The following is a 25535-nucleotide window of genomic DNA, read 5'->3' on the forward strand; positions in this document are numbered from 1 at the left end:
ATGTGAAATAATAGGATTTATTACATTAGGCTGATTTGAAGATGAAAAGAGATAATGTTTATATGGATCCTTACCTGGCATATGGTAAACCTGCCATAAAATGAAGCTCTGTGTTCTAGCTTTTTGGTTCCCAGTGGAGATAACCTCTCCAAAGTGTGTGATACGTGGTCTGATATTTGGTAAACCCCCATAGTTGCTATCTCCTGTCTTTCTCGATAATGCTAGAAACCTTTTGTATAAAGAACCACAATATTAAAAGAAAAAAATGTAAAGAAACAGTGAATAGCAAAATTCCCTTGGTAAGCCTTTGAACTTTAGGTACAGAATCAACCCAATTGCTTAAATAATGAATTGACTTGAATTTTCAGAGCCAATTCTTGTTTAATTCTTAGTTTATCAGAATTCCCTGATAATACTCTTTGTCTGTTTTTCTTTAGCTTATTTGGACATGACTTTCCTTTACTGGAAATCTTGTAGAAAGATGCACAAATCTATCTATCATATCTTAGGATCTTATGAGTCATATATTCACGCTTTGTAGTCACTTGTGCAAAGCATTATAAGTGCCCCTAAGGAAGATGATTTTGATGCAGGTTAAGAAATACCAGCACAAGTCTTCTTGTTGCTCTCATCAGAAGGTTCCTGAGATATTTGGTACAACTTAGTTCTTTAAGCTATAAATTGTGTCCTGGGAAGTGAGGTCTCTAAGGTGATCCTCTTTGAACTTGGCTGCCACAGTGGGAATATTCTCGTTCTGCCAAGAGGCATAGATGCCATAAATCTGGAGCCCACCTGTCTTGTCCAGTTCCTTGTAGGTCAGAGGGTCACCGAACTTTCTTTCTCAGTGTAAGGCAATTTGTGAAAACTCAGACTTCAGAACATTTACTTCTTAATTCTCTTTACTGGATGTTAACCAAAGGCCAAAGAAAAAGGGCAAAGAAAAAAAAATTATTCTCAATGTTAACATCAAGAGTATTTTTCAGTTCACCCATATGCCCAGAGAGGACGAAATAATAGCAGTACTGCTGCATCAGCACTTCTCAGTGGGACAGCGGTTTTCGTTTTAAAACACTTTTTCTAGCCACACAGGCTGACCCAAGTGGACATTGACTTGGCAGGAGAGTGTCTCAGAGTGATAGTTGTGCAACACTCCTTGCAAGGAATTAGATTGGCATTTTGTCATCTCAGCGGGATCCACCTCATCCCTTATGTGCATTCAATTAAACAAATATTTGATTTCCACTTTTTTCACTGATGTGTAAGTGGTGGCTTTCTCCTGTTCGCACAAGTAAAGTGTGCCTTGGTTTATAGGCCAGGTGGACATGTGTGTTTAAGTAAGTGTCTGTAAATTCATACACTCTCCAAACCCTTTAGGAAGCTAGGCTTACCCAAGGAATCCAAGGAAAATACATGAACAAAATAGGAATTTGTTCTAGCAAGTTATTTATAACTCATAAGCATAACTTTTTAACTGCTCAATTTTATATTTGCTCATGATAAGGAAAAGTGCTGGGATAAAACAGAGTTTTAATTTCCCACAACTTTCAATGGTCTCAATTTCTTTAACCTAAGGACATTGGGATTAGATAAGTGTTCACAAGGGGCTTCTAATGTAGCTGTAATGCTTTATGTCTGTAAAGAAGATGCAAAGCAACTATGATAAAACCTTAAGATTTAAGAAAACTGGATGGTAAGTACACAGACATTTATTGTTATTTTAAAGTATTTTTTTCTGCTTGAAGTATTTTGCAATAAAATAATGGAAACATGCAAAGATATTTAGGTTACTCATACTTTCCTCTTTTTTCTCTTTATTGCTATAGAAAGTATTTATATTTTCTGGGACATTTAGAAAAAACTTGGATCCCTATGGACAGTGGAATGATCAAGAAATATGGAAAGTTGCCGATGAGGTAAGGATGCTAACCGAAATAATTTTGAAAAAGGTAGCTTATATACAAGAGTGGTTGTCATAGCTGAAATAGTTTTACACACTTACCTTTATGCATGTATGTGCATGTATAACTTTAAAGTGGAAAACACTAACATACCTGGGGCCCCCAGTACCTTGGACTAGACCTACCCCTTCCTCTGTGGCGAGTCTCCCAAGTCACAGGCCCCAGAGGTAGCATTCCCTTGGCCTTCTTCACTACCAGTGTATATCAATGAGACAGAAACTGGGAGAGACCCAGTCACCTTCTAGGGCACCAGGATTAGTTGTGATTCAGAGTTTCCTCTCTCTACACTTTCTCATCCACTTTCTGTCTGGGTTCTGAAAGCATTCCCAGCACAAGGAGAGGCTTTGGTTTTTGACATGATAAACTTCTCTAGGAAGCTTGGGTTTAGCACAGAGAGGTGATGGTCTTTCTGGAGCACCTGCAAATGGCCACCGTCTTCTCTAGAAATCATCAGGAATCAGTTGCCTTCATGGGATGTGGCTGTGAGCCTTTCCAGGCAAAAAGTCACATGACCTAGATGTGGCCTGCTCCATCTCTTGAGGTCAATAGGACCACATAGGAAATATATGGATTAAAATGGAATAAAAATTCCTAAGTAATACCCCGTATTTACCCAATAGGTGGTTCATTATAGTTAAAGGCACCATATGGAAGAATTTAGGGTACAGGGAGTGAAATTCTTGATTTCCTTAAGCATTCTTGGACACAGAGGCATTATGTGAAAGAAAAAGGGAACATAAACTGTAATATTTCATTAAATTTGAGGTTTACATCCAAAGCCCTGATTGGTGGCAGACTGCAATTATGGGGCCTAAGAACATTGAGATTCAAAGGTCTTCTTAGAGAACAACTTTATTCCACTATTTTCCCATAGCTTTGGTCTTTATTGTAGCCCAATTCTGTTAACTCCAAATGTTCCTCCCTTTTGTGCCTCCCTTCAGAGTAGATGTTGCCAGGAGCATTGACATGCTTGTAAGTGTTAAACAGTCACCCACTGGGTGCCCAACCTTCATATGCCCCTCATAAAATACACTTAGATTAACTATTTTTATTATCAAAGTTTCCTTATTACCCACCAAACAAGGGTTTTAAAGAAAACATTAACTAAATTGCAAGTGACACATTTTAGGAGCTTTGATGTGACTTCAGAGAATGAACTATAGGAACACAGTGTGGTGGGAGAGAAACTAGGGAAGACGTTAGACTTTATAAAAATCTGCAACTACTGCCAAGTCACAATAAAATTTACAGGAAATCAAGGTCTTAAAAATAATATGAAATTTTAAAAGATATGCCTAACATTTTAAATACCAATATAACACAGAAATTTTACCTGTCTAGATTTTCATTTGATGAGCTCGTATTTAGCTCTCTTCTACTGCTTCAAAAAAATACTTTGCTATTCATAAATGGAGATGGTGATGGAGATGGTGGCATTCATATCATGTGCTTTGAGTAGTAATGATAACTTTCTGTTGAGGAGGCCTACAGACGGCATACAAATGCACAACAGCCCACAGAAGCAGATAAGTAGAAAAGCATTAGTTTAAACGTTACAAGTCCTAGGCTTTTGTCCCAAGTGGTTTATCATATAATTTATTCAAACAGGAACATTTTGGGGTGTGTCAGTTTCTAAACTTGACAGGATACTAGGACAAAAAGACATAAACCAGTATTGTCTGGGGCAAACCAGGACAAATGGCGTCTCATCTAGTCCTGTCTGTGACCTTGATATGACTTGTGTCAATAGAGGGAAATGAACTGATAGCCAAACACCTGAATCTTATCTCAACAGTGCCTCCTTCATAATTCCCCTTTCCTCCAGATAAAAATCAGAAGTACACACGATGACAACACCAGGCAAAGATACACTTTATTCCTACCTTGCATTTGGCCCCATACTCCAGTGTGAAACTTTATTCTAGAGCTGATCTGGATTAGATTTTGTGAAGCCGTGATGATCGTGCCTCGTTACTAGTTCTAAGACTTAGAAGGAAAGCTAGCACAAACGGCTTCCTTTGCCTTTGTGCCCTAGGCCCACACCTTCATCTTGACATGCTGAGCCTCATTGTTCTATGGATGAATTTAAAGCAAGTCCAAAGGAAGGAAAGAGAATTTCTATTTAAGACCTAGAACTGAGATAGTGTAATTCCCCCATCCCCAAATGACTTAGGGCCAGATAACTTCTCCCCCAGGAGCACTGACTTTATCAGCTATGTAGACCAAAGAAAATTTCAAGAGATTGAATCCCAAGGGGGAAAAAAAATGGATGCCTAACATTGTGGCTCAGTAAATTGGTAGAGTTCTTGTAACTTTTCAGGCTTTCATATAATTGGCAAGCGTAGTACCTGACAAATAATGGGCATTAAGTGACTGTTAGCTATTATGATCCTATTCCCATTTGATCTTCACCTAGCCATCTCTTAAATGTTGATGTTTGACAGAATCCTAATTTTGTCCTATTGTACTTATTCTTCCTTGGAAATTTGATGCAACCTCTTGGCTCTAACTAATACCTCTATACTGATGACTCCCAAATCTGCCTGTCAGCTCCCTACCTGACATCTCAGCATGGACAAGCACCTTGTTTCTATAGTTACTTTATCTCCCCTATGCATACAACTGTCCTGTGTTCCTAATTCCAGCAAATGGCATAAGCACCCTCTAGTTGCCCAAAGCCAAGACCTGGAATTTATTCTTGACTACTGATTTCTTCACCTGTCTCCACTCTATCACGTCCTGTTAATGCTGTCTCCTGCCAATATCTAGAATGTTTCCATCCCCATCTGACACCACTACTAACTCTCATGTGGTTGCTTAGGCTCCTAGGTGGTTTCCCTCTCATTGACTTCCTATAATTCATTCTGCTCTTTGGAGCTCTGGTAATCCTTCTTAACCATGTACCCAATCACTTGTTTCTCTCCTTTCTATGGCTCTTTACTGGTCCTTTAGACCAAGTCCACACTGCTTAAGGTGGCTTCCAAGGTCCGTCATGCTTCGATCTTGGCTTGCCTGTCTAAACCCATGCCCCAGCCTCCCCCTGTTTACCATGATCCAGTTCCTCTAAAGTACCATGTGCTCTCTGTTCTCCAGAGGCTTTTTCTCATGCTGTTCTCTGTATCTGGGAAACCCTGCCAGCCCTTTACTTCCTGCTCCCACTCATCATTTGGTCTCTTCTTGCATATCACTTCTTCCAGAAACCTGCTGTGATGGTCCACACCTCCTATACCTCCAGGCCTTTCATAGCATTCTTTACTTGGGACAGACTTACCTCTTAACTTGCTCATGTCCCCCGTCAGATTGTAAGTCCATTGAGGGCAGAGATGTTGTCCCATTCACTGCAGTGTTTCTAGTTCTTACAGTAGTGTTGCAATGTGGATGGTGGTCAGTAAATATTGGTTGATTGAATGAACAAATGACTTCATTCATTTTTTGAATGAATGATTTGACTCATTTGTTTAAGTGGATAAACAAATGATTCACGTGTGATCTATCATGAAGATAGCTTTGTGATTAGTTTGCCATTAGTACAATGGCAACAGGTGTTGCCATTAACAATGAGCCCCCTGAGCCTTGAGAAGTCTGAGCGGCTTGGTAGATGCTAGAACAGCTCCATCCTTTGACTTCTGGTTCACATGCTTTTACCGCAGCAAGCTTTCTTAGTTATCTATGGTCTAAGCAACACATCTGTTGGTTTTAGATGAAGGATCTTTGGTAATTGTTTGGTAGATAACTTATAAAATAGGTCCCTTCCTAACACATTGATAGTCAGATAAGTTATTTTAAAGAGCAAACTAGGGGCTCTTGGGGGGTTCAGGTAGTTAAGCGTCTGACTCTTCATTTTGGCTCAGGTCATGATCTTCTGGTTCATGAGTTTGAGCCCTGCATCAGATGCTGTGCTGACAGTACAGAGCCTGCTTCTTGGAATTGTCTCTCTCTCTCTCTCTCTCTCTCTCTCTCTCTTCCAATAAATAAATAAGTACATAAACAAACTTAAAAAAAATTAAAGAGCAGGCTAAATAGCAGAAACAGTGTCCTGAAAAACCTTCAGAGTAGCAAAAAAAAAAAAAAAGTGTCTAAAGGAGTTGAGAGGGTCTATTTTTACAACTGCCTATGAATGGACTATGCAGTCCAACCACAATTTACTTTTCTGGGTTTTTCCCCATGTTTTCTTGTCACAAGAGCAAGCTCTTCCTCCATAATAACATTCCAGAGTGCAATAGCAAAAGTCAACATTTTGAAGAGAATGTCTGGTCCTTTACAGACTCTAATAAATTTTTTTGTTTGATATGTCACAAGCCAATTTTTTTCTTTTTAAATACATATGATTGATCAACTCAACTAAATAAGGCTGGCAAATTCTTTTGTTATAAAGTTCTTCATATCCATGAACTATTGATGCTTTTATTTATTTTTCATGCCAAGTTGGAATAAAAATAATTAGAAATGTTTAGATTCTAGTAAATCTTAATTTACCTTAGTTTGGATGGAGATAAGCTAAAATTTATATTTATTTTTAATCTACTGAAAAATAATTTGTGGTGTATATATAAATAACATATTAGGACTATATATGTATATATTAATGTATATACATGAACATATAAAGAATTCTGCTAAATCAGCAATTACCGTTTCAATCTTTTTTTTTTTCTCACAGCACTGTTTTTTTTTATTTTTTTTCAATATATGAAATTTATTGTCAAATTGGTTTCCATACAACACCCAGTGCTCATCCCAAAAGGTGCCCTCCTCAATACCCATCACCCACCCCCCCCCTCCCTCCCACCCCCCATCAACCCTCAGTTTGTTCTCAGTTTTTAAGAGTCTTATGCTTTGGCTCTCTCCCACTCTAACCTCTTTTTTTTTTTTTTCCCTTCCCTTCCCCCATGGGTTTCTGTTAAGTTTCTCAGGATCCACATAAGAGTGAAAACATATGGTATCTGTCTTTCTCTGTATGGCTTATTTCACTTAGCATCACACTCTCCAGTTCCATCCACGTTGCTACAAAGAGCCATATTTCATTCTTTCTCATTGCCACGTAGTACTCCATTGTGTATATAAACCACAATTTCTTTATCCATTCATCAGTTGATCTCACAGCACTTTGAACAGTAATTTCTCACTTACTATTTTTCTCCATATCTAGACCATGAGTTTCTTCTTCAAGGCAGGGCCTAGTGTTATTCATCTTTGAATCCCCAGGTCTGCCATAGTACCCAGAATTTAATAAACCCTCATTAAAAGTCTATTAAAGAATGCGTAACTGAGCAGTCATTTATATTCAAATAATTAGTAGGCTAATTTAAGCCATTCTTACCATCACATTAAGTTGGTTACACATAGAGTTATAATAATAACCTTGTGCTTTTAAAAAACAATTATTAGTATGTCTTGCTTCCCATTTGCTCTCCAAAACCTATGACAATATCTGGCAGGAAATAGGTAATTGACATGTTCACTTACTTCAAAACCTAAAGTTTTACTAGTCATGTTGATCTTTCTCTAGTGAATATGACTGAAGATTTTTTTTTACTATACTTGATTGTAAGTAAAACAGTGAGATAGGAATATTGCAAAATATACTCTAGCTTGGTCTGTCTCACTGTCTTTTATTTTTTGGAACTTTGTTCTCCAAATATTGACAGTGATAGATATTTAGGTACTTATTTATCTACTTAAGAAATAGTTTCCGTTGAGAGAAAACACATGCAAAATATAATATAGTAAGGTGGCTTGGGAAATTAGTGTACGATTGGTGTGGATCTAGAGGGAGAATATTGTACATGCCACTACATTCTTACCAAAAGCTCAACCTCGTTATTAGAGGTATGATATAAATTAGTAGTATTGCAGTACTTCCTGCTAACTTACTTCCCAAGGCAACTTGCGAAGGCAAAATCTTACAAATTTCGATTTGTGGCATGTCAAGCTAATCTTGTCATACCAGGGTAGTGTTTCAGTGACCAGGTCCATGTCCTTGGAATTTCCCAAGTTCTGACACAACTAATAGCGTGGATTAGGTACTTACCATGTGCCATGTTCTGTAGTAACCTTTTTCCACAAATTATCTCATTTAATCCTCAGTACAGTTCTTTGAAGTCTATCCTGTTAATTTCCTCATTTTTTTCAAGTGAGGTCAATGAGACTTACAGTAACATACCTGATACCATCAGTAAATGGGTGGTGAAGCGCAGATTCAAAGCCACTTTTGTTTGACTTCAGAGCTCCAATCTTTAATCAGTACTTTCATTTTTTTAGTTGAAGCATAATTGACATAGAACACTATTAGTTTCAAGCGTACAATGTAATGATTTGATAATTCTACCCAATGTGAAACGATCACCTCACTAAGTCTTGGTAACATCCGTCTAATCTGTGCTTTTCTTGGTGGTTAATTTGACTTAAAATTAAAAAAAAAAAATCCTTATCAGTGTTAAGAAACTTCTAATTTTAGAGGCACCCGGGTGGCTCAGTCATTTAAGCATCCAACTCTTGATTTTGTCTCAGGTCATGATCTTACAGTTTGTGAGATCTAACCCCATGTCATCAGGCTCTATACAGAGCCTGATATGGAGTATGCTTAAGATTCTCACCTCTGCTTCCCTCTGCCCCTTCCCCACCTGCGCACATGCACTCTTTCTCAAAAGAAAGAAAGAAAGAAAGAAAGAAAGAAAGAAAGAAAGAAAGAAAGAAAGAAAGAAAGAAAGAAAAAGAAAGAAAGAAAGAGGTTTTGGGGTCAGTTCAAACTAGGTTTAGATCTTATTTCAACCTGTTACAAAAAAGGAAATGTAATTTTATACTTTTATTTTGAAGGGATTTTATAGTTGTCAAGATGAGGAAAAAAAAGCACACAGACAGGGGAAGTAGCTAGTCTGCTATTGTACTCTATACCGGCAGGACAAAATCAGCTCTCATTCATTTATCACTTGTCATTTTTAAGTTTGGATTCACTTTTGCATTCATCAAAACTATGTTGGGTTGTTTTGTTTTGTTTTGTTTGTTGTTTGTTTGTTTGTTTGTTTTTGGCCAGCATTCTAGGAGCTCAGTACATATTTGTTGAACAAATGAATAAATGTGTCAAGACTGACAGTGTGTCACTACACTGTCCCCATTACACTGGGGACACATAGAGCTAAAGAGCATAGAGGCAGTGTAACAGGGGAAACTTCCACAAATACTGTCATGGCTACATGCCTGACTATGTAAAGGATGATCAGGGATAGTCAGAAGGGTATGTCAGGGTGTAAAGGGAACTACAAGCTGTTTGGGGCCACTGGAAGCAGGGTGGAGGGGATTCGACTCTGGATGCCTTTTATGTCATGTGAGAGAGCTCAGCTTTATTCTGTCAGGAAGAGATTTCAAACAGAAATGAGAGGGTCAAATTTGTACTTTAGAAGGATCCCTGGGGTGTTTGTGTGGTCAGTTGACAAATCGAACCACTTGGGATTTATAGTGTAAAGCTTAAGAGATAATGAGGGCCACCACAATGGGGTTGGCAAGGAGAAGGATTTAAGAAATATTGGAAATATGTCCAGGGCTAGAGATAAAGATTTGAAAAATCATTAGTTTATCTGTGGTGGTTGATACCCTAAGAATAAATGGGTTCTCAGAAGGAGAGTTTAGAGAGTTAGGGGTAAGGAAGACTAATATTCAGAGGACAGGAAGAGGGAGAGCTGCCCACACAGGCTCCTAAGTGGTCATAGGTATGTGGTTTCTCATAAACCAAGGGATACATGTTCAAAGAAGAAAAAAGTTCTATGTTGTGAGGTAGTGGGGGCAACAGATACACAGTAGTTTTTTTTGAGGTTTCTACAAAGGGGTAGATATGGGATTCTAGCTGATGGAGAATCTGGAGGCAAGTAATGTGAGAGACATAGCAGGTTCCCAGGCTGAAGCCAAGTAAAAGCAAAAAGGCGAAGACAGAAAGAAAGGACACAGGTCCACCCAGTGTCTTTATTCACATTCTCAGATCCTTGGAGCTGAAAGTAATTTTACATTTGAGTCTTCCAGGATATACCAGAGAAGTCCCCCTTGTCTAATTAATATGTTTACATTCCCTACCATTACAGAAACTCTTTTCAAAATTAATAAATTCTTACAAAGTGAGATTGCTTTAATGAGAACCCAGTCAAGGAAAGAAGTGTCACCTGCAATACATCTCATGGGCATACAGTTAATATTTGCTGATCAAACGTGGTGATATGGGCCATCTGTGAATTCATTGCTGAATTCAGGGATCTTTCCTAAAGCCATTATCCCATTCTGCCTGTATTATAATTAGTATTGTATCTTACTTCCCAATACTAAATCCCAGACTCCCCAAAAGTAGGGGGCAGTCATCATCCATGTATCTCTTGGCCCTCAAACACTCAGCAATATTTGGCAAAAAATAGGGGCACCTGGGTGGCTCAGTTGGTAGAGCGTCCAACTTTGGCTCAGGTCATGACCTCACGGTCTGTGAGTTCGAGCCCCATGTCGGGCTCTGTGCTGACAGCTCTGAGCCTGGAGCTTGCTTTGGATTCTGTGTCTCCCTCTCTCTCTGTCCCTCTCTCTCTCAAAAATAAAATAAATGTTTAAAATAAAATAATATAAAATAAAATAAAAGTTAATGCACATTTATCTGAATAATAACCAAGATGTCAATAATTTTTATCTTATTTTAAAAGAATTTGTTTCTATATCTTGTTCGCATTTTCACCTTATTATTTCCTATCTAGCTTGAAAAAATAAGCCACTGGCCCTAACACAACTCTCATATTCCACTTCAATATCTAAGCACCTTTAAATCTCTTAGTAATATACCGCTATTTTACGTCTTTTTACTTCATAGTTTCATCAATTTCTTAAAATCAGTTTTTATGAATTGAAGAAGCTCCCCAGTTGATTATTTTCTGCTAATTTTCATGCGCTATTATGACAAAGTAGAGAATGGAAAGTATAATAAAAGAATCTGTCATGATAGAGCAAATAACTGCGTTTAGTACTATTATCTTTTCTAGCATGTATTCAATTGTGTTGTAATTATTTGTGTATGTCTTTATAGATCCTGAGCCTTGCGGGGGCCATGTGCCATTTATGATTTCTTCAACCCCTATGAGGAGTACCTGGCACATAATAAGCACTCACTGAAAACTTCCCAAATTAAGTACAGAGCTGAAACAAGTCATAGGCTTATCCTTTAGAGCCGCAAAGATTATATGTAGACTTTGGTTCAATCAAACCCAAATAGCAGGGGTGATGGGTGGTTGATATAAAATTTAAACTTTCAGACTGCCTTGTGTCTTTTTAGACTGTCAACCTCTCGAGTGTCTTTAACCTTGTGGTATCTCAATTATCCAATGTTTTCTCTCTTTTCTGCAGGTTGGACTCAGATCTGTGATAGAGCAATTTCCTGGGAAGCTCGATTTTGTCCTGGTGGATGGGGGTTATGTCCTAAGCCATGGCCACAAGCAGTTGATGTGCTTGGCCAGATCTGTTCTCAGTAAGGCAAAAATCTTACTGCTTGATGAACCTAGTGCTCATTTGGATCCAATGTGAGTTTCAGAATTCCTGCCATTTAATCTTTGAGGCCTACTTCATACTGATACCAGTTCCCATTAGGCTGTCATGTCTGCAAGTGGAGGATCCCTCACTACATATGAAATGACCGCCCAGTGGAAAAGTCACTATATGATGTGAGCACAAGTGCTTATATCCTGGTATAAGAGCCCTGTGTTCTCTTCTGAGTATAATTTTGGAATTTCATACAAACTCTCCCCCTTGTCAAAACATGATGAAATACTTAGTTACATAGGCGTAATCTGATTCTTATGATTTTCCTTTATGTGCCATTTATATGATAAGACTTTTTAGAGCACAAAAGAACCACTAGTGATTCCACATGATAATAAAATGTACTTATTTGTGAAATTTTCTTCAAAATATCTGTCCTATTTATTTATGGAAACTTAGAATCTGCCCCATGGTTGGGAAGCTGATTGTGGCCAACTCTAAATCAGCATTATGTTATTCAAAGAAAGATAAGTAATTTAAAGAACTAAACTGATGGGTCAGTGGGTATGTCATCAAGGATAAAGGCAGATTATGGACCTTCTGTGATGTTATATGTGTTGTTTTCTTTCTTTTCTAGAACATACCAAATCATTCGAAGAACCCTGAAACAAGCATTTGCAGATTGCACAGTAATCCTCTCTGAACACAGGATAGAAGCGATGTTGGAATGTCAACGATTTTTAGTGAGTGTTGACAACTTGCTTAAGATCTCATTTCTCCTTTATTTCTTGATAACAATATCTCATGTGGGACTTCCTGCAAATCACAACACAACAATGTACAAGTTCTTTCAAATACGTGTCACACAGCCATCCAGCTTTATTCTGAATAGTTGCATAATTTCTCACTTTGATTTGAGCTATGAGGTGAGGTTAGAATCCAGTAAATCTCAAATATCAGAATATTACTAGGTAACATTAATAAATTGAAACATCTGTACATTGAGTCCTTTATTTGGGGATCAAGTCATAATAAGGTCTAAGTCCTGATGCTTTTAATGACTAAATTTCCCGTGGATGGGGTCCAGGAGAGGCCTGGATTGCCTTGCAATCTGATGTGTGGTTTTAATGCAGTAGTTGAAAGACTCATTTTATTCTTCTCATCATTATTTGGAGCTCAGGTAAGTGCCTCTCCCAAACACCTTCTTACTGTGCTTTCAAAACTGTCACAGATTCTTTCAAGTCATGTTTACAAATTCCCTTGGGTTTAGTCACAAGGAAATTCTGAGGATGATGTATCACATCATTTCCATTAAGGCTTTTGAGGCTCCTGGAGGTAAATTCTTTTCTTACTGAAGGATTGTTATTACCATTATTATTACTAAGCTTCAAGTGACAAATTATGGGGCCGACCCACAGCCTCTTGCCCTGCCATGGTCAGGTTCAGGAGATTGGGTATAGCCTTTCTATCCTCTGGCCTTGCGTTTGCTCAACTTGAACATGTGAGGGAGGCATTTTAAACTCACGCAAATCCTGACCAATTTGGAATTGTTAACCTTCAAGTCCCCTGTTGAAGAGGCTCAATTTTTTGTCATGCTGTGGACTTAACATTCTTTTTTTTTTTTTTTTTCTGGTGTTTTTTTTTTTTTTAACGTTTATTTTTGAGAGAGAGAGAGAAAGAGTGCAAGAGAGAGAGGGGCAGAGAGAAAGGGGAAGACACAGAATCTGAAGCAGGCTCCAGGCTCCAAGCTGTCAGCACAGAGCCTGATGCGGGGCTCGAACTCACTAACCGTGAGATCATGACCTGAGCAGAAGTCAGACACTTAACCGACTGAGTCACCCAGGCACCTCTACATTCATTTTTAAGGTCACATATGAGGATCTATCAAAGGTCTTTCTGGCTGAGCAAGCAATGTTAGTTCCTTTAAAGTTCTCTGAAGAAGCACATTGCTCAGTACTATAGTAATTAAAAAACAAAAGTCTTCCAGCTGCTCAGTAGAAAATTATAGCTAATTTTCCAAAGGGAGAAGCTCAATAAAGCAAGAGGACTCTGCAATGAAAGGAGATATCTCTGACTGTTCAGACTGCCAGCCTGTGGACACTGTGTTTCCTATTTGGCTTTTCTGTTCCTCTAAGCCTATACCAGTTTCTTCCCTTGCTCTCGTCCACCCTGCCTTCTGTCCGAGATCTCACTAACGGCCACTTCCATAGGTCATAGAGGAGAACAAGGTGCGGCAGTATGATTCCATCCAGAAGCTGCTGAGTGAGAAGAGCCTCTTCCGCCAGGCCATCGGCCCCTCAGAACGGCTCAGGTTCTTCCCCACCAGGAACTCCAGCAGGCACAAGTCTCGTTCCAAAATTGCTGCTCTGAAGGAGGAGACGGAAGAAGAAGTGCATGAAACAAGGCTTTAGAGAGCAGTGCAAATATTTGCATGGGATGTTTGCTTATGAAATTGGAGGAGAAAACAGTTTCTGCCTCAGAAAACTACGATGTGTAATGTTTATCTTTAAAAGGAAAAATTTTGATAAGAGGAGTTAAGGATGCTCAGATGGGTCTGGATAAGTGGCTTCCTGGCAGTGGGCAAATTGTGTGAAAGGTACTCCAAGTCCTTGAAGATTTACCACTTGTGTTTGCAAGCCAGATCTTCCTGAAAACTTTTTCCCTTTGGTAGTCATTGGAAAGGTGGCTATCAACATCAGCCAGCCTCATTGTTCAACTTACTGTTTAGTGAGACTTGCTAATTTGTATTATTGGAGAAGAACTGTAATCACACTATTTAGAGATATGATTAATTAATGGTAACTGGAAACTTTAGTGGCTTATGTAAGTTTATATCCCTTTTCCTGTACTCTCTCCAAGATATTTAAGAACACAACTATATTGTCTGTTAAATATTCAGACTGTTCTGTTTCCAAGCAAGTGTTAGAATACCCCAAGAGTCACACATCAGTTTGTCAAAATATACACCATGTTAACATCGAGGTATCAGGAGAGAGAACTTCCTGACTTGGGAAAGGGTTAATACCACTCACTGCTCTACCAAAAATCCAACTAACTCAGACAAAGTACATCCCTTACCTGGGAAAAGGGCTGTTATAGTCCGATGTAGCAGGATAATTCCCTTGATGCAGAAGTTGACATGATTTTTCCCAGCTTCCGGAAAGTAACAAGCTCAGAAGACCTCTGAACAGAGGATGACTGGAAAAAATGCGTTAAGGCAAATTGGGGCAGGAAAACCCTTCTTACCCCAGAAGCTCTGGGAAGAGAGTGTGCAGGCAGATAGGCTGTGGGCGCTGTGGGTAGATACACATGAAGTCCAAAGATCTAGGTGTATGTAGGGCTATGCTGTATAGTTTAAGGCCGCATGCATTTCCTACTGTACAGACTGAGTGGGGCATGTAATGGGAGACACATGGAAGAGGCAAGCAATTCATTTTATATGCTTCTGTTTTATAATTCTGTGATGCAAATAAAATTTTCTCTAGGAAATATTTATTTTAATATTTCAAATTCATATAAATGCCTGTATTTTAAAATGATTATGTGAATTATATTTGTATTAAAAGAATTTTGTATTTGAAATGTTGACTTTTATGGCGCTAGTTATTTTTTGTGATATTATGTTAAGACTGAAGGGAAAAAAAAACCTTGGGGGATGTTGACCAGAGGCCATGAATTACCTTGATGGTGTAGAGAGAAGCATTAGGGCTCCCAAAGATGTGCACACCTCTATGATTCCCTGCCAACACACATGTTCCCTCTTAGAAGCTGTTCTGAAGAAAATGGTACCACAAAATCTGACCGCTCCTGTCAAGGACACATGCCTTCCCAACTCCAAACTAACTGTTAAGATTGGATTCTATTTATTACTGTAAGAAAATACCATGTGCCAATAAAATCTGTATATTTGTGTGAAATTTAGCTGTTATCAGATGTGTTCACTAATCATGTCTCACTGATCTCTTCAGTCTCTAAGTATCATGGAACACAAAACATGACTTCATTTCTTTAAATACAGCTTCTTGAGGATCCCACATGAGTTAAGATACTCTTTTTTTTTTTAATTTTTTTTTTCAACGTTTATTTATTTTTGGGACAGAGAGAGACAGAGCACGAACGGGGGAGGGGCAGAGAGAGAGGGAGACACAGAATCGGAAACAGGCTCCAGGCTCTGAGCCATCAGCCCAGAGCCCAACGCGGGGCTCGAACTCACGGACCGCGAGATCGTGACCTGGCTGAAGTCGGACGCTTAACCAACTGCGCCACCCAGGCGCCCCGAGTTAAGATACTCTTAAGAAACTTTTTTAAAACTGCTGTGACAGAAAACATGAATAGACACTTCTCTAAAGAAGACATCCAGATGGCCAACAGGCACAACATTGCTCCTCATCAGGGAAATACAAATCAAAACCACACTCAGATACCACCTCATGCCAGTCAGAGTGCCTAAATTGAACAAATCAGGAGACTATAGATGCTGGCGAGGATGTGGAGAAACAGGAACCCTCTCGCACTGTTGGTGGGAATGCACACTGGTGCAGCCGCTCTGGAAAACAGTGTGGAGGTTTGTCAAAAAATTAAAAACAGATCTACCCTATGACCCAGCAGTAGCACTAATAGGAATTTACCCAAGGGATACAGGAGTGTTGATGCATAGGGGCACTTGCACCCCAATGTTTATAGCAGCACTTTCAACAATAGCCAAATTATGGAAAGAGACTAAATGTCCATCCACTGATAAATGGATAAAGAAATTGTGGTTTATATACACAATGGAATACTACGTGGCCATGAGAAAGAATGAAATATGGCCTTTTGTAGCAATGTGGATGGAACTGGAGGGTATTATGCTAAGTGAAATAAGTCAGGCAGAGAAAGACAGATACCATATGTTTTCACTCATGTGGATCATGAGAAACTTAACAGAAGACCATGGGGGAGAGGAAGGAAAAAAAAAAGGTTAGAGAGGGAGGGAGCCAAACCATAAGAGACTCTTAAAAACTGAGAACAAACTGAGGGTTGATGGGGGGTGGGGGAGGGAGAGGGGGGTGGGTGATGAGCATTGAGGAGGGCACCTGTTGGGATGAGCACTGGGTGTTGTATGGAAACCAATGTGACAATAAATTTCATATAAAAAAAATAAAACTGCTGTGAAATATACATAACCTAAACTCGACCTTCTTTAAGTGCATAATTCTGTGGCCTTAAATACATTCACATTGTTGTATAGCTATCATCACCCTCCATCCACAGAATGTGTTTCATCTTGCAAAACTGAAACTCTGTAGCCATTAAAATCCTATTCTTCCCTCCTCCTAGCCCCAGGCAATCACCATTCCATGTTCTATCATTGTGAATGTGACTAAGTACCTCATCTGAGTAGAATCTTATGATATTTGCCTTTTGTGACTGGATTATTACACTTATGGCTTCAAGGCTCATCATGTTGTAGCATATGTCAGAGTTTTCTTACTTTTTAAAGCTGAGTAATATTCCATTGTATGTATACACCACATTTTGTTTATTCATTTGTCAATTTAGATTGCCTCCACCTTTTGACTATGTTGAATAATACTTTTATGTACATGGGTGTACAAATATCTTCTTGTGTCCCTGCTTTCATGAGTTAGGATACATTTGAGGTTATCTTTGTTTTAAAGTTGAGGCTATTTAATAGAGAGAAAAAAAGAGGTATATTCTGCTAAGGACCATTTATTTATTTGAAAGCTTTTTCAAATAGTGGTAGCTATCTGATGGCTCTTAATGAGCAAATCTCAGCAAGGGAAATAGTATTTCAAGGATTTTTAAAAAATGTTTATTTATTTTGAGAGAGAGAGTCGGGGAAGGAGGGGCAGAGACAGAGAGAGAGAGAGAGAGGGAGGGAGAGAGAAAATCCCAAGCAGATTCCGCACTGTTAGTGCACAGCCTGACATGAGATCATGACCTGAGCACAAATCAAGAGTTGGACACTTAACCTTTTAGCCACCCAGGAGCCCCAAGGGAAATAGTAATTTTTTTAAGAATTTTTCTAATGTTTATTTATTCTTTAGAAAGAGAGAGGGAGCACAAGCAGGGAAGGGCAGAGTGAGATGGAGACACAGAATGTGAAACAGGCTCCTGGCTCTGAGCTGTCAGCACAGAGCCCGACATGGGGCTCAAACTCACAAACCATGAGATCATGACCTGAGCCAACGTCAGATGTTCAACCGACTGAGCCACCCAGGTGCCCCTAGGAAATAGTATTTGTACACTAGAAGCTAAGTGGCTTTTCTTTGTTTAAATCCCAGCTTTTAGTTGATGAGGTTTCTCTGGTACTCCTTTCTTCTTGGAAGAATTTCATCATAAAAGATGCAGGTACTGGCATGTGGTAGATAGACAGTAGACCCCTACTAAGTCCTCTAACTCTGTCCTTATTTGGAGAGGTTTGTTTTTATATATGACCCCAAGAAGAGTCTCAGAGCACGTTCTATTCAAATCATTCTAGTTCTTTTTTTATTATTAAACCTTATTTTTAGGGAAGTTTTAGTTTACAGCAAAATTGGGCAGAAAGTACAGAGTCCCAGTAAACCTCCTGCACCCCCATACATACAGCCTTCCCCACTATCAATATTCCACATCAGAGCGATACATTTTTACAATCAGCATATCATTTTCACCCAAACTCCATGGTTTACATTAAGTTTCACTCTTGGCGAGCCCTCATTTATCTGCTCCTTCCCCCTACTCCCAGGTAACAACTGATTTTTTACTATTTCCATAGTTTTGCCTTTTCTAGAATGCCACATAGTTGCAATCATACAGTATGTAGTCTTTTCAGATTGGCTATTCTTACTTAGTAATACACATTTAAATTTCCTCTTTAAGACGCGGAAGCCAAGCCTTTTCATGGCTTGATATCTCATTTCATTTTAGTACAGAATAATATTCCATTATCTGGATGTTTATTTATCCATTTACCTACTGAAGGACATCTTGATTGCCTCCAAGTTTTGGCAGTATGAATAAAGCTGCTATAAACATCCTTGTGAAGATTTTCGTGTGGACAAAAGTTTTCAACTCCTTTGGGTAAATGCTAGGGATCTTAGGGTAAGAGTATGTATGTTTAGTTTTGTAAGAAGCCATCAAACTGTCTTCCAAAGTTTCCACCAGCAGTGGAGGAGAGTTCCCATTCCTCTGCCACCTCCCCAGCATTTTGCATTGTCAGTGTTTGGGAATGTGATCATTCTAGTATAGTTGTGTAGCAGTATCTCATTGTTGCTTTAATTTGCTTTTCCCTGATGACATATGCTGCTGAATGTCTTTTCATATGCTAATTTTCCATTTGTATATCTTCTTTGGTGGAATGTCTGTTGAGGTCTTCTGTGCATTTTTTAATTGGTTTATTTTCTTATTGCTGGGTTTGCAGAGCTCTTTTATATATTTTGGATAATGGTCTTTTCAGATGGGTCTTTTGCAAAAATTTATTCCTAGTCTATAGTGTGACTTTTTATTCTCTTGACATTGTCTTTTGCAGAGCAGAAGTTTTTACTTTAAATGAAGTCCACCTTATCAATTTTTCTTTCACAGGTTGTACCTTTGGTGTTGTATCTAAAAAGTCATCTTCATACCCAAGGTCATCTAGGTTTTTTACCATGTTATCTTCTACAAATTTTATAGATCTGCATTTTACATTTAGGTCTGTGATCCATTTTGAGATAATTTTTGTGAAGAGTGTAAGGTCTGTGTCTAGATTAATTTTTAACACGAAGATGTCCAGGTGTTCTAGGATGATTTATTGAAAAAAAAAAACAAAACTATCTTTTCTCCATTGTATTGCTTTTCCTCATTGTCACAAGTAAGTTGGCTATATTTATGTAGGTCTAGTTCCAGGCTCTCTATTCTGTTCCACCAAATTATTAGTGTATTCTTTTGACAATACTATACTCTTGATTGCTGTTGCTTTATAGAATATCTTGAAGTTGAGTAGTGCCAGTTCTTGAACTTTATTCTTCTCCTTTATTATTGAGTTGGGTATTCTGGGTCTTTATTTTCTCCATATAACTTTTAGAATCAGTTTGTTAATATCCACAAAATAACTTGCTGGGATGTTTATTGGGATTGTGTTGAAACTATAAATCAAGTTGGAAGGAAACACATCTTGACAATATAGAGTCTTCCTATCCATGAATATGGATCTCCCTGTATTTAGTTGTTTTTAGATTTATTTCATAAAAGTTTTCTTCAAAGTTTATTATAGTTTCCTCATGTATAGATCTTATGTATATTTTGGCAGATTTATAACTATTTCATTTTTGGAGGGGTGCTAATGTAACTGGCATTGTGTTTTTAATTTCTAATTCCACTTGTTTATTGCTCGAACAGGGAAAATGATTGATTTTTGGATATTAACCTTGTATCCTGCATCCTTGCTATTATCATTAAATTAAATTAAATTAAATTAAATTAAATTAAATTAAGTTAAATTAAAAAGTTTCAAGAAAGTTTTTTTTTTCAATTTTGAATTTTCTACATATATTCATGTCATCTGCGAAGGAAGACAGTTTTATTTCTTCCTTTCCAATCTGTATACCTTTTATTTCCTTTTCTTGTCTTGTTTCATAGCTAGGACTTCTAGTAGGATGCTGAAAGCAGTGGAAAGGGGGACATCTTTGACTTGTTCTTGATCTTAATGGAAAAGCTAAGTTTGTCACCAATAAGTATATTAGCTATAGGGCTTTTGTAGATCAAGTTGAGACTTTCTTCTCTATTCCTACATTACTGAGGGTTTTTTTCAGAAATTGGTGTTGGATTTTGTCAAATGCCTTATCTTTTTAAAGTTTATTTACTTATTTTTAGTAATCTCTACACCCAATGTGGGGCTGGAACTCACAACCTCGAGATCAAGAGCCACATGCTCTTTAGACTGAGCCAGACAGGTGCCCCTCAAATGCTTTTTTGGCATCTATTGATATAATCGTGTGATTTTTTTTTTCTTATTTGGCCTGTAATTGTGGTAGATTACAAAAAATAAATTAATTGATTTTCAAGTGCTGAATCACCTAGGATTAGTCCCACTTGGTGGTGGTGTATAATTCTTTTTATACATTGCTGGACTAGACTCGCTAATATTTTGTTGGCCATTTTGCTTCTATGTTCTTGAAAGATAGTGACCTATAGTTTAAGTATTAAGGTAATGCTGGTTTCAAAGAATGACTTAGAAGGTATCCCCTCTGTTTGTATCTCCTGAAAGAAATTGTAGAGAATTAGTAGGATTTCTTCCTTAAGTGTTTTAATTTGTTTAATAAGCTTATTTAGATCGGCTATTCTTTTTTTCTTTTTGTGTGTTTTTGCAGATTGTATCTTTCAAGGTTCATTTCACCTAGGTTTTCAAATGGATGGACATAGAGTTTTCCATAGTATTCTTTTATTATCATTTTAATGTCCATGGGATCAGTAGTGATTTCCCCTCTTTCATTTCTGATATTAGTAATTTATGTCCTCTGTTATTTTCTTAGCATGGCTAGAGGCTTATCTATTTTTTAAGTTTTTTTTTATGTTTATTCACTTTTGAGAGACAGAGACAGAGTGAGATCATGGGAAGGGCAGAGAGAGAGGAAGACACAGAATCCAAGGCAGGCTCCAGGCTCTGAGCTGTCAGCATAGAGCCCGACATGGGGCTTGAACCTACAAACCATGAAATCATGACCTGAACCAAAGTCAGACACTTAACCGACTGAGCCACCCAGGCGCCCTGAGGCTTATCTATTTTATTGATCTTTTCAAAGAACCAGTCTTTTGTTTTGTTGATTATGTTTATTAATCTCCTGTTTTCAGTTTCATTAATTTCTGCTTTAATTTTAATTATTTACTTTCTTCCACCTAATTTAGATTTAATATGCTCTTCTTTTTTGGTTTTCTAAGGCGGAAGCTTAGATAACTAAGTTTAGATCTTTCTTCTTTTCTAGTATAGTCATTCAATGTTATACATTTCCACCTAAGCACTACTTTTGCTTCATGCCACAAATTTTGATAAGTTTTTTATGTTTATATAGTTCAAGATATTTTTTATTTATGTTGAGATTTCTTCTTTGACTCATATATTATTTAGAAATGTCATGTTTAATCTCCAAGTATTCTGGGATTTTCCAGCTATATTTTGTTGTTGATTTCTAGTTTAATTCCATTGTGGTCTGACAACATGTAATTTCTATTCTTTTTAATTTGTTAAGGTGTTTTCTGGCCCAGAATATGTTCTATCTCAGTGAATGTTCTATGTAAGGTTGAGGTTCTATTTTGCTGTTGTTGGATGAAGTAGTCTCTAGATTCAATTATATCCAGTTGATTAATGGTACTGTTAAGTTCTATGTCCTTACTGACTTCCTATCTGCTGAATCTGTTATTTATTTTAGAGGGGTAGTAACAAGCCTCCAACTATAATAGTAGATTCATCTATCGCAGTTTCTCCTTAACTTCCATCAGTTTTGCTACATGTATTTTGGGTGTACATATGCCTCTGTTGTTAGGCACACATGCATTAATGAGTATTATGGCTTCTTACAACATTAACCACTTTATGATTATATGATGCCCCTCTTTATGCCTAATAACTTGCCTTGCTTTGAAGTTAGTTCCGTCTGAAATTAATACAGATGCCCTCACTTTCTTTTGATTAAGGTTACTGTGTTATATATAACTTTCTTCATACCTATATTTTTAATCTGTGTTTCTTTATATTAAAAGTAGGTTTATGGGAGCATCTGGCTGACTCAGGGTTGTAGAGCATGCAGCTCTTGATCTCGGGGCTGTAAGCACAACATTGAGTGTAGAGATTACTTAAAAATTAAGTCTTTATTTTTTGTAGATAACATATAATAGGGCCTTATTTTTTATATTCCCTCTCACAACCTGTATCTTTTAATCAGTGTTTTTAGACCATTAAAATGTACAATGATTACTGATATAGTTCAATTAATATCTACTGTATTTGTTAGTATTTTCTATTGACTATTTTTTACTTTCTCATTTTTTCCTCCCCTTTGTGGCTTTGAGGATTTTGTATGATTTCATTTTCTCTCCTTAGCATATCAATTGTATTTCTTTTTTTTCTTGCTTTTCTTTTAGTGATTGCAATATATGTTTACAACTAATCCAAGTCCCTTTTAATAACACTCTACCATTGCATTGGTAGTGCAAGCACTTCATAATAACAAAATATTACTAATTTACCTCTCTTGTTCCCTGTATCATTGCTGTCATTCATTTCATTTCATTTATACATAAGATTATTTATAAACACAGTATATATAACTAAATACATTGTTGCTACTACTTATCAAACAGACTATAAGTTTTTAGATCAATTAAGAATAAGAAGAAATAAGCTCTCCTTTTCTCTGCCATGTTGGTGTGTGTGGCTGACTGCTCCTTGCCATGTTTTCTCACAAGACTTTCAGGATCAAGCAATTCCTGGCCAAAAAATAAAAGCCGAATTTTCCCATTCCCCAGTGGGTTTGGATGAAAGCTGGTAATAAAATCAAGTACAAATCCAAGAAGAGACATTGGAGAAGAACCAAGAACCTGGGTCTTGAAGGAGTCACACATGAGATGGAACACATATTTATGCTTCCATATTATGTTCCATATTATGTATGGAACACACATGAAGGTTACTTGCTCGTACCATATCACTCTGTAAACATCATTACTACTTGAACAATACATGTTTTATTGGATGTGATTTTTCTGTCACTTTGTTTCTGCACCCATAAGTTGGTTAGTTGGTTCAATAATAAATATTTGTTTGGTTTTGGGAAAAAGTAAGAAAAGTAAAAGTTTTTATTTTATTTTACCTTCACTTATTCATTCTCTGATGCTTTTTTTTTTTTTTTTTTTTTTTTTTTTTTGTGGATCTGAGTTTCTGGCCTAAATAATTTCTCTTTTCTCTGAAGAGCTTCTTTTAACATTTCTTTCAAAGTAGGTCTACTGGCTACAAATTCCATCAGTTTTTGTTTGTTTGAGACTGTCTTTATTTCTCCTTTACTTTTGTAGGATAATTTTGCAGACTACTGAATTCTAGGTTGCTGGGGATTTTTTTTATTCTTCTAAACACTTTAAATATCTCACTCCACTCTTTTTGCCTGCATGTTTTTTGAGGAATAGTCAGATGTAATTCTTACCTTTTCTCCTCATAGGTAGTGTTTTTTCCTCTGGCTTCTCTCAAGTTTTTTTTTCTTTGTTATTGAGTTTCTGCACTTTGAAGATGCCTAGGTTTGAGGTGAGGTTTTTTGGCATTTATCCTGTTTGGTGTTCACTGAGCTTCCTGGACCTGTGGTTTAGTTTTTGACATTAATTTGCAGAAATTTTCAGTCATTATTGCTTAAAATATTTCTTTTGTCTCTCTTTCTTCTTCTGGTATTCCATTTACAGGTATTTTATACTTTTTGTAACTGACCATGCTTCTTGGATATGCAGGGTTATTTTTTTCAGTCTATTTTTTCTATACTTTTAAGTTTGGAGGTTCCTACTCTCATATCTTCAAGCTGAAGGATTCTTTCCTCAGCCATGTTCCATCTACTAATAAGACAATCAAAGGCATTCTTCATTTCTGTTACAATGTTTTGACCTTCAGCATTTCTATTTGATTCTTTATTAGAATTTCCATCTCTCTGCTTACATTATTCACCTGTTCTTGTATCTCGTCTGCCTTCTTTATTAGAGCCTTTAGATGTTCATCATGGTTTTTATGTATTCTTGGTCTGATAATTTCAACATTCCTGTCATATCAGAATCTAGTCCTAATGCTTATTTAATCCCTTCAAACTGTGTTTTTGCCTTTTAGAAACCCTGTGATTTTTTGTTAAAAGTGAGACATGATATAGTAGGAAAAAGGAACTCTGGTCAAGAGATCTTCAGTTATGTAGTAGTAATGCGGGAGTGGGGGGAGGCAAGGATTCTGTAATCCTATAATTAGGTCTCTGTCTTTTGGTATTGTGAACTTCACTAGTGCTCCTCAGCTTTCTGTCCTCTCTCTCAAGTGGAACACGATGGCTAGAATACACTGGAATTGAATATTTCTTCTCCCCAGGTAAGTCAGGCTCTGGTAAAATAGTTTGTCCTGACGGTAGGCCTTGGTAAGAAAAACAGAATGCGCTGGTATTTTTTTCAAAATGCTTAATTTCCCCCCACTGTCTGCTGGAAGCAGGAGGGAACTTTTACTTATCTTTATTATGAGTACCTGTTTGAGCTCCTGGAGGTAAAACTCATGAAAGTGTTGGTCCCTCTCCTCTGAAGACTGGGTCTTAGAATTTTCATCTCTCAGGCTTATCCACATTGAGCCTCTAGAAATCCATCAGTTACAGTGCAAATTTTCCTACCCCAGTACTGGTTCCAGGGGTTTCTGATTGGTGGTTTCTACTCAGGTAAGTTGTGATTCTCTGTATCCACCTGTCTGTTTCTACACCTCTCTGTATCCACCTGTCTGTTTCTACACCTTCAGCAGCTTGCCCTGTGACCTTACTTCTCTGACATATTTAAAACGAGTTATTGTCTTTTCAGTTTGCTCAACTTTTTACTTGTTGTTTGGTTGGAGTCGTGACTTCTAAGCTTCTTATGTGCCAGATTTGAAACCAGGAGTCTTTGTAGCTCATTTTGAGTTTAAAAAAAAAAAAAAAAGGAGCTTTGCAGGTACAAGGAGTCAAATGCAAACTACATGTGACAAAAGAATCCATAGTTCTGAAAGACCACTTTAAGAAGAAAACCACTGAAACAACATGGAAAGTCAATGTTGCTCACCCAAGCTGCATTGCTCAGCCTAACAGATGGTGTTTCTTTATATTGGATTTTTTTCCCTTCTCCTGAACATGAAAAAAATAAATAAATAAACTTTGCACAAAAACAGACACTCAGATCAATGGAACAGAATAGAGAACCCAGAAATGGAACCCACAAACGTATGGCCAACTAATCTTTGACAAAGAAGGAAAGAATATCCAATGGAATAAAGACAGTCTCTTCAGCAAGTGGTGCTGGGAAAACTGGACAGCAACATACAGAAGAATGAACGTGGGCCACTTTCTTACACCATACACAACTAAAAATGGATGA

General features: G+C 37.5%; 1 protein-coding gene and 1 pseudogene across 2 annotated transcripts in view; both read left to right on the forward strand.

Moving 5' to 3' along the window:
• Window positions 1-15370, forward strand: part of CFTR (CF transmembrane conductance regulator) — a 188665-nt gene extending 173295 nt beyond the window's left edge. For both annotated transcript variants that reach the window (XM_045495404.1, XM_045495405.1), the window contains 4 exons: window positions 1824-1913; window positions 11322-11494; window positions 12091-12196; window positions 13664-15370. In XM_045495404.1, the coding sequence (XP_045351360.1) occupies window positions 1824-1913; window positions 11322-11494; window positions 12091-12196; window positions 13664-13864 (570 nt within the window). In that variant the 3' untranslated portion in view covers window positions 13865-15370. The remainder of the gene's footprint in view (window positions 1-1823; window positions 1914-11321; window positions 11495-12090; window positions 12197-13663) is intronic.
• A 7123-nt stretch (window positions 15371-22493) lies between these two features.
• LOC123607276 lies at window positions 22494-23144 on the forward strand (annotated as a pseudogene).
• Window positions 23145-25535: the final 2391 nt, after the last annotated feature.

Source organism: Leopardus geoffroyi, chromosome A2 (genome assembly GCF_018350155.1).
Source record: "Leopardus geoffroyi isolate Oge1 chromosome A2, O.geoffroyi_Oge1_pat1.0, whole genome shotgun sequence".
NCBI lineage: Eukaryota > Metazoa > Chordata > Mammalia > Carnivora > Felidae > Leopardus > Leopardus geoffroyi.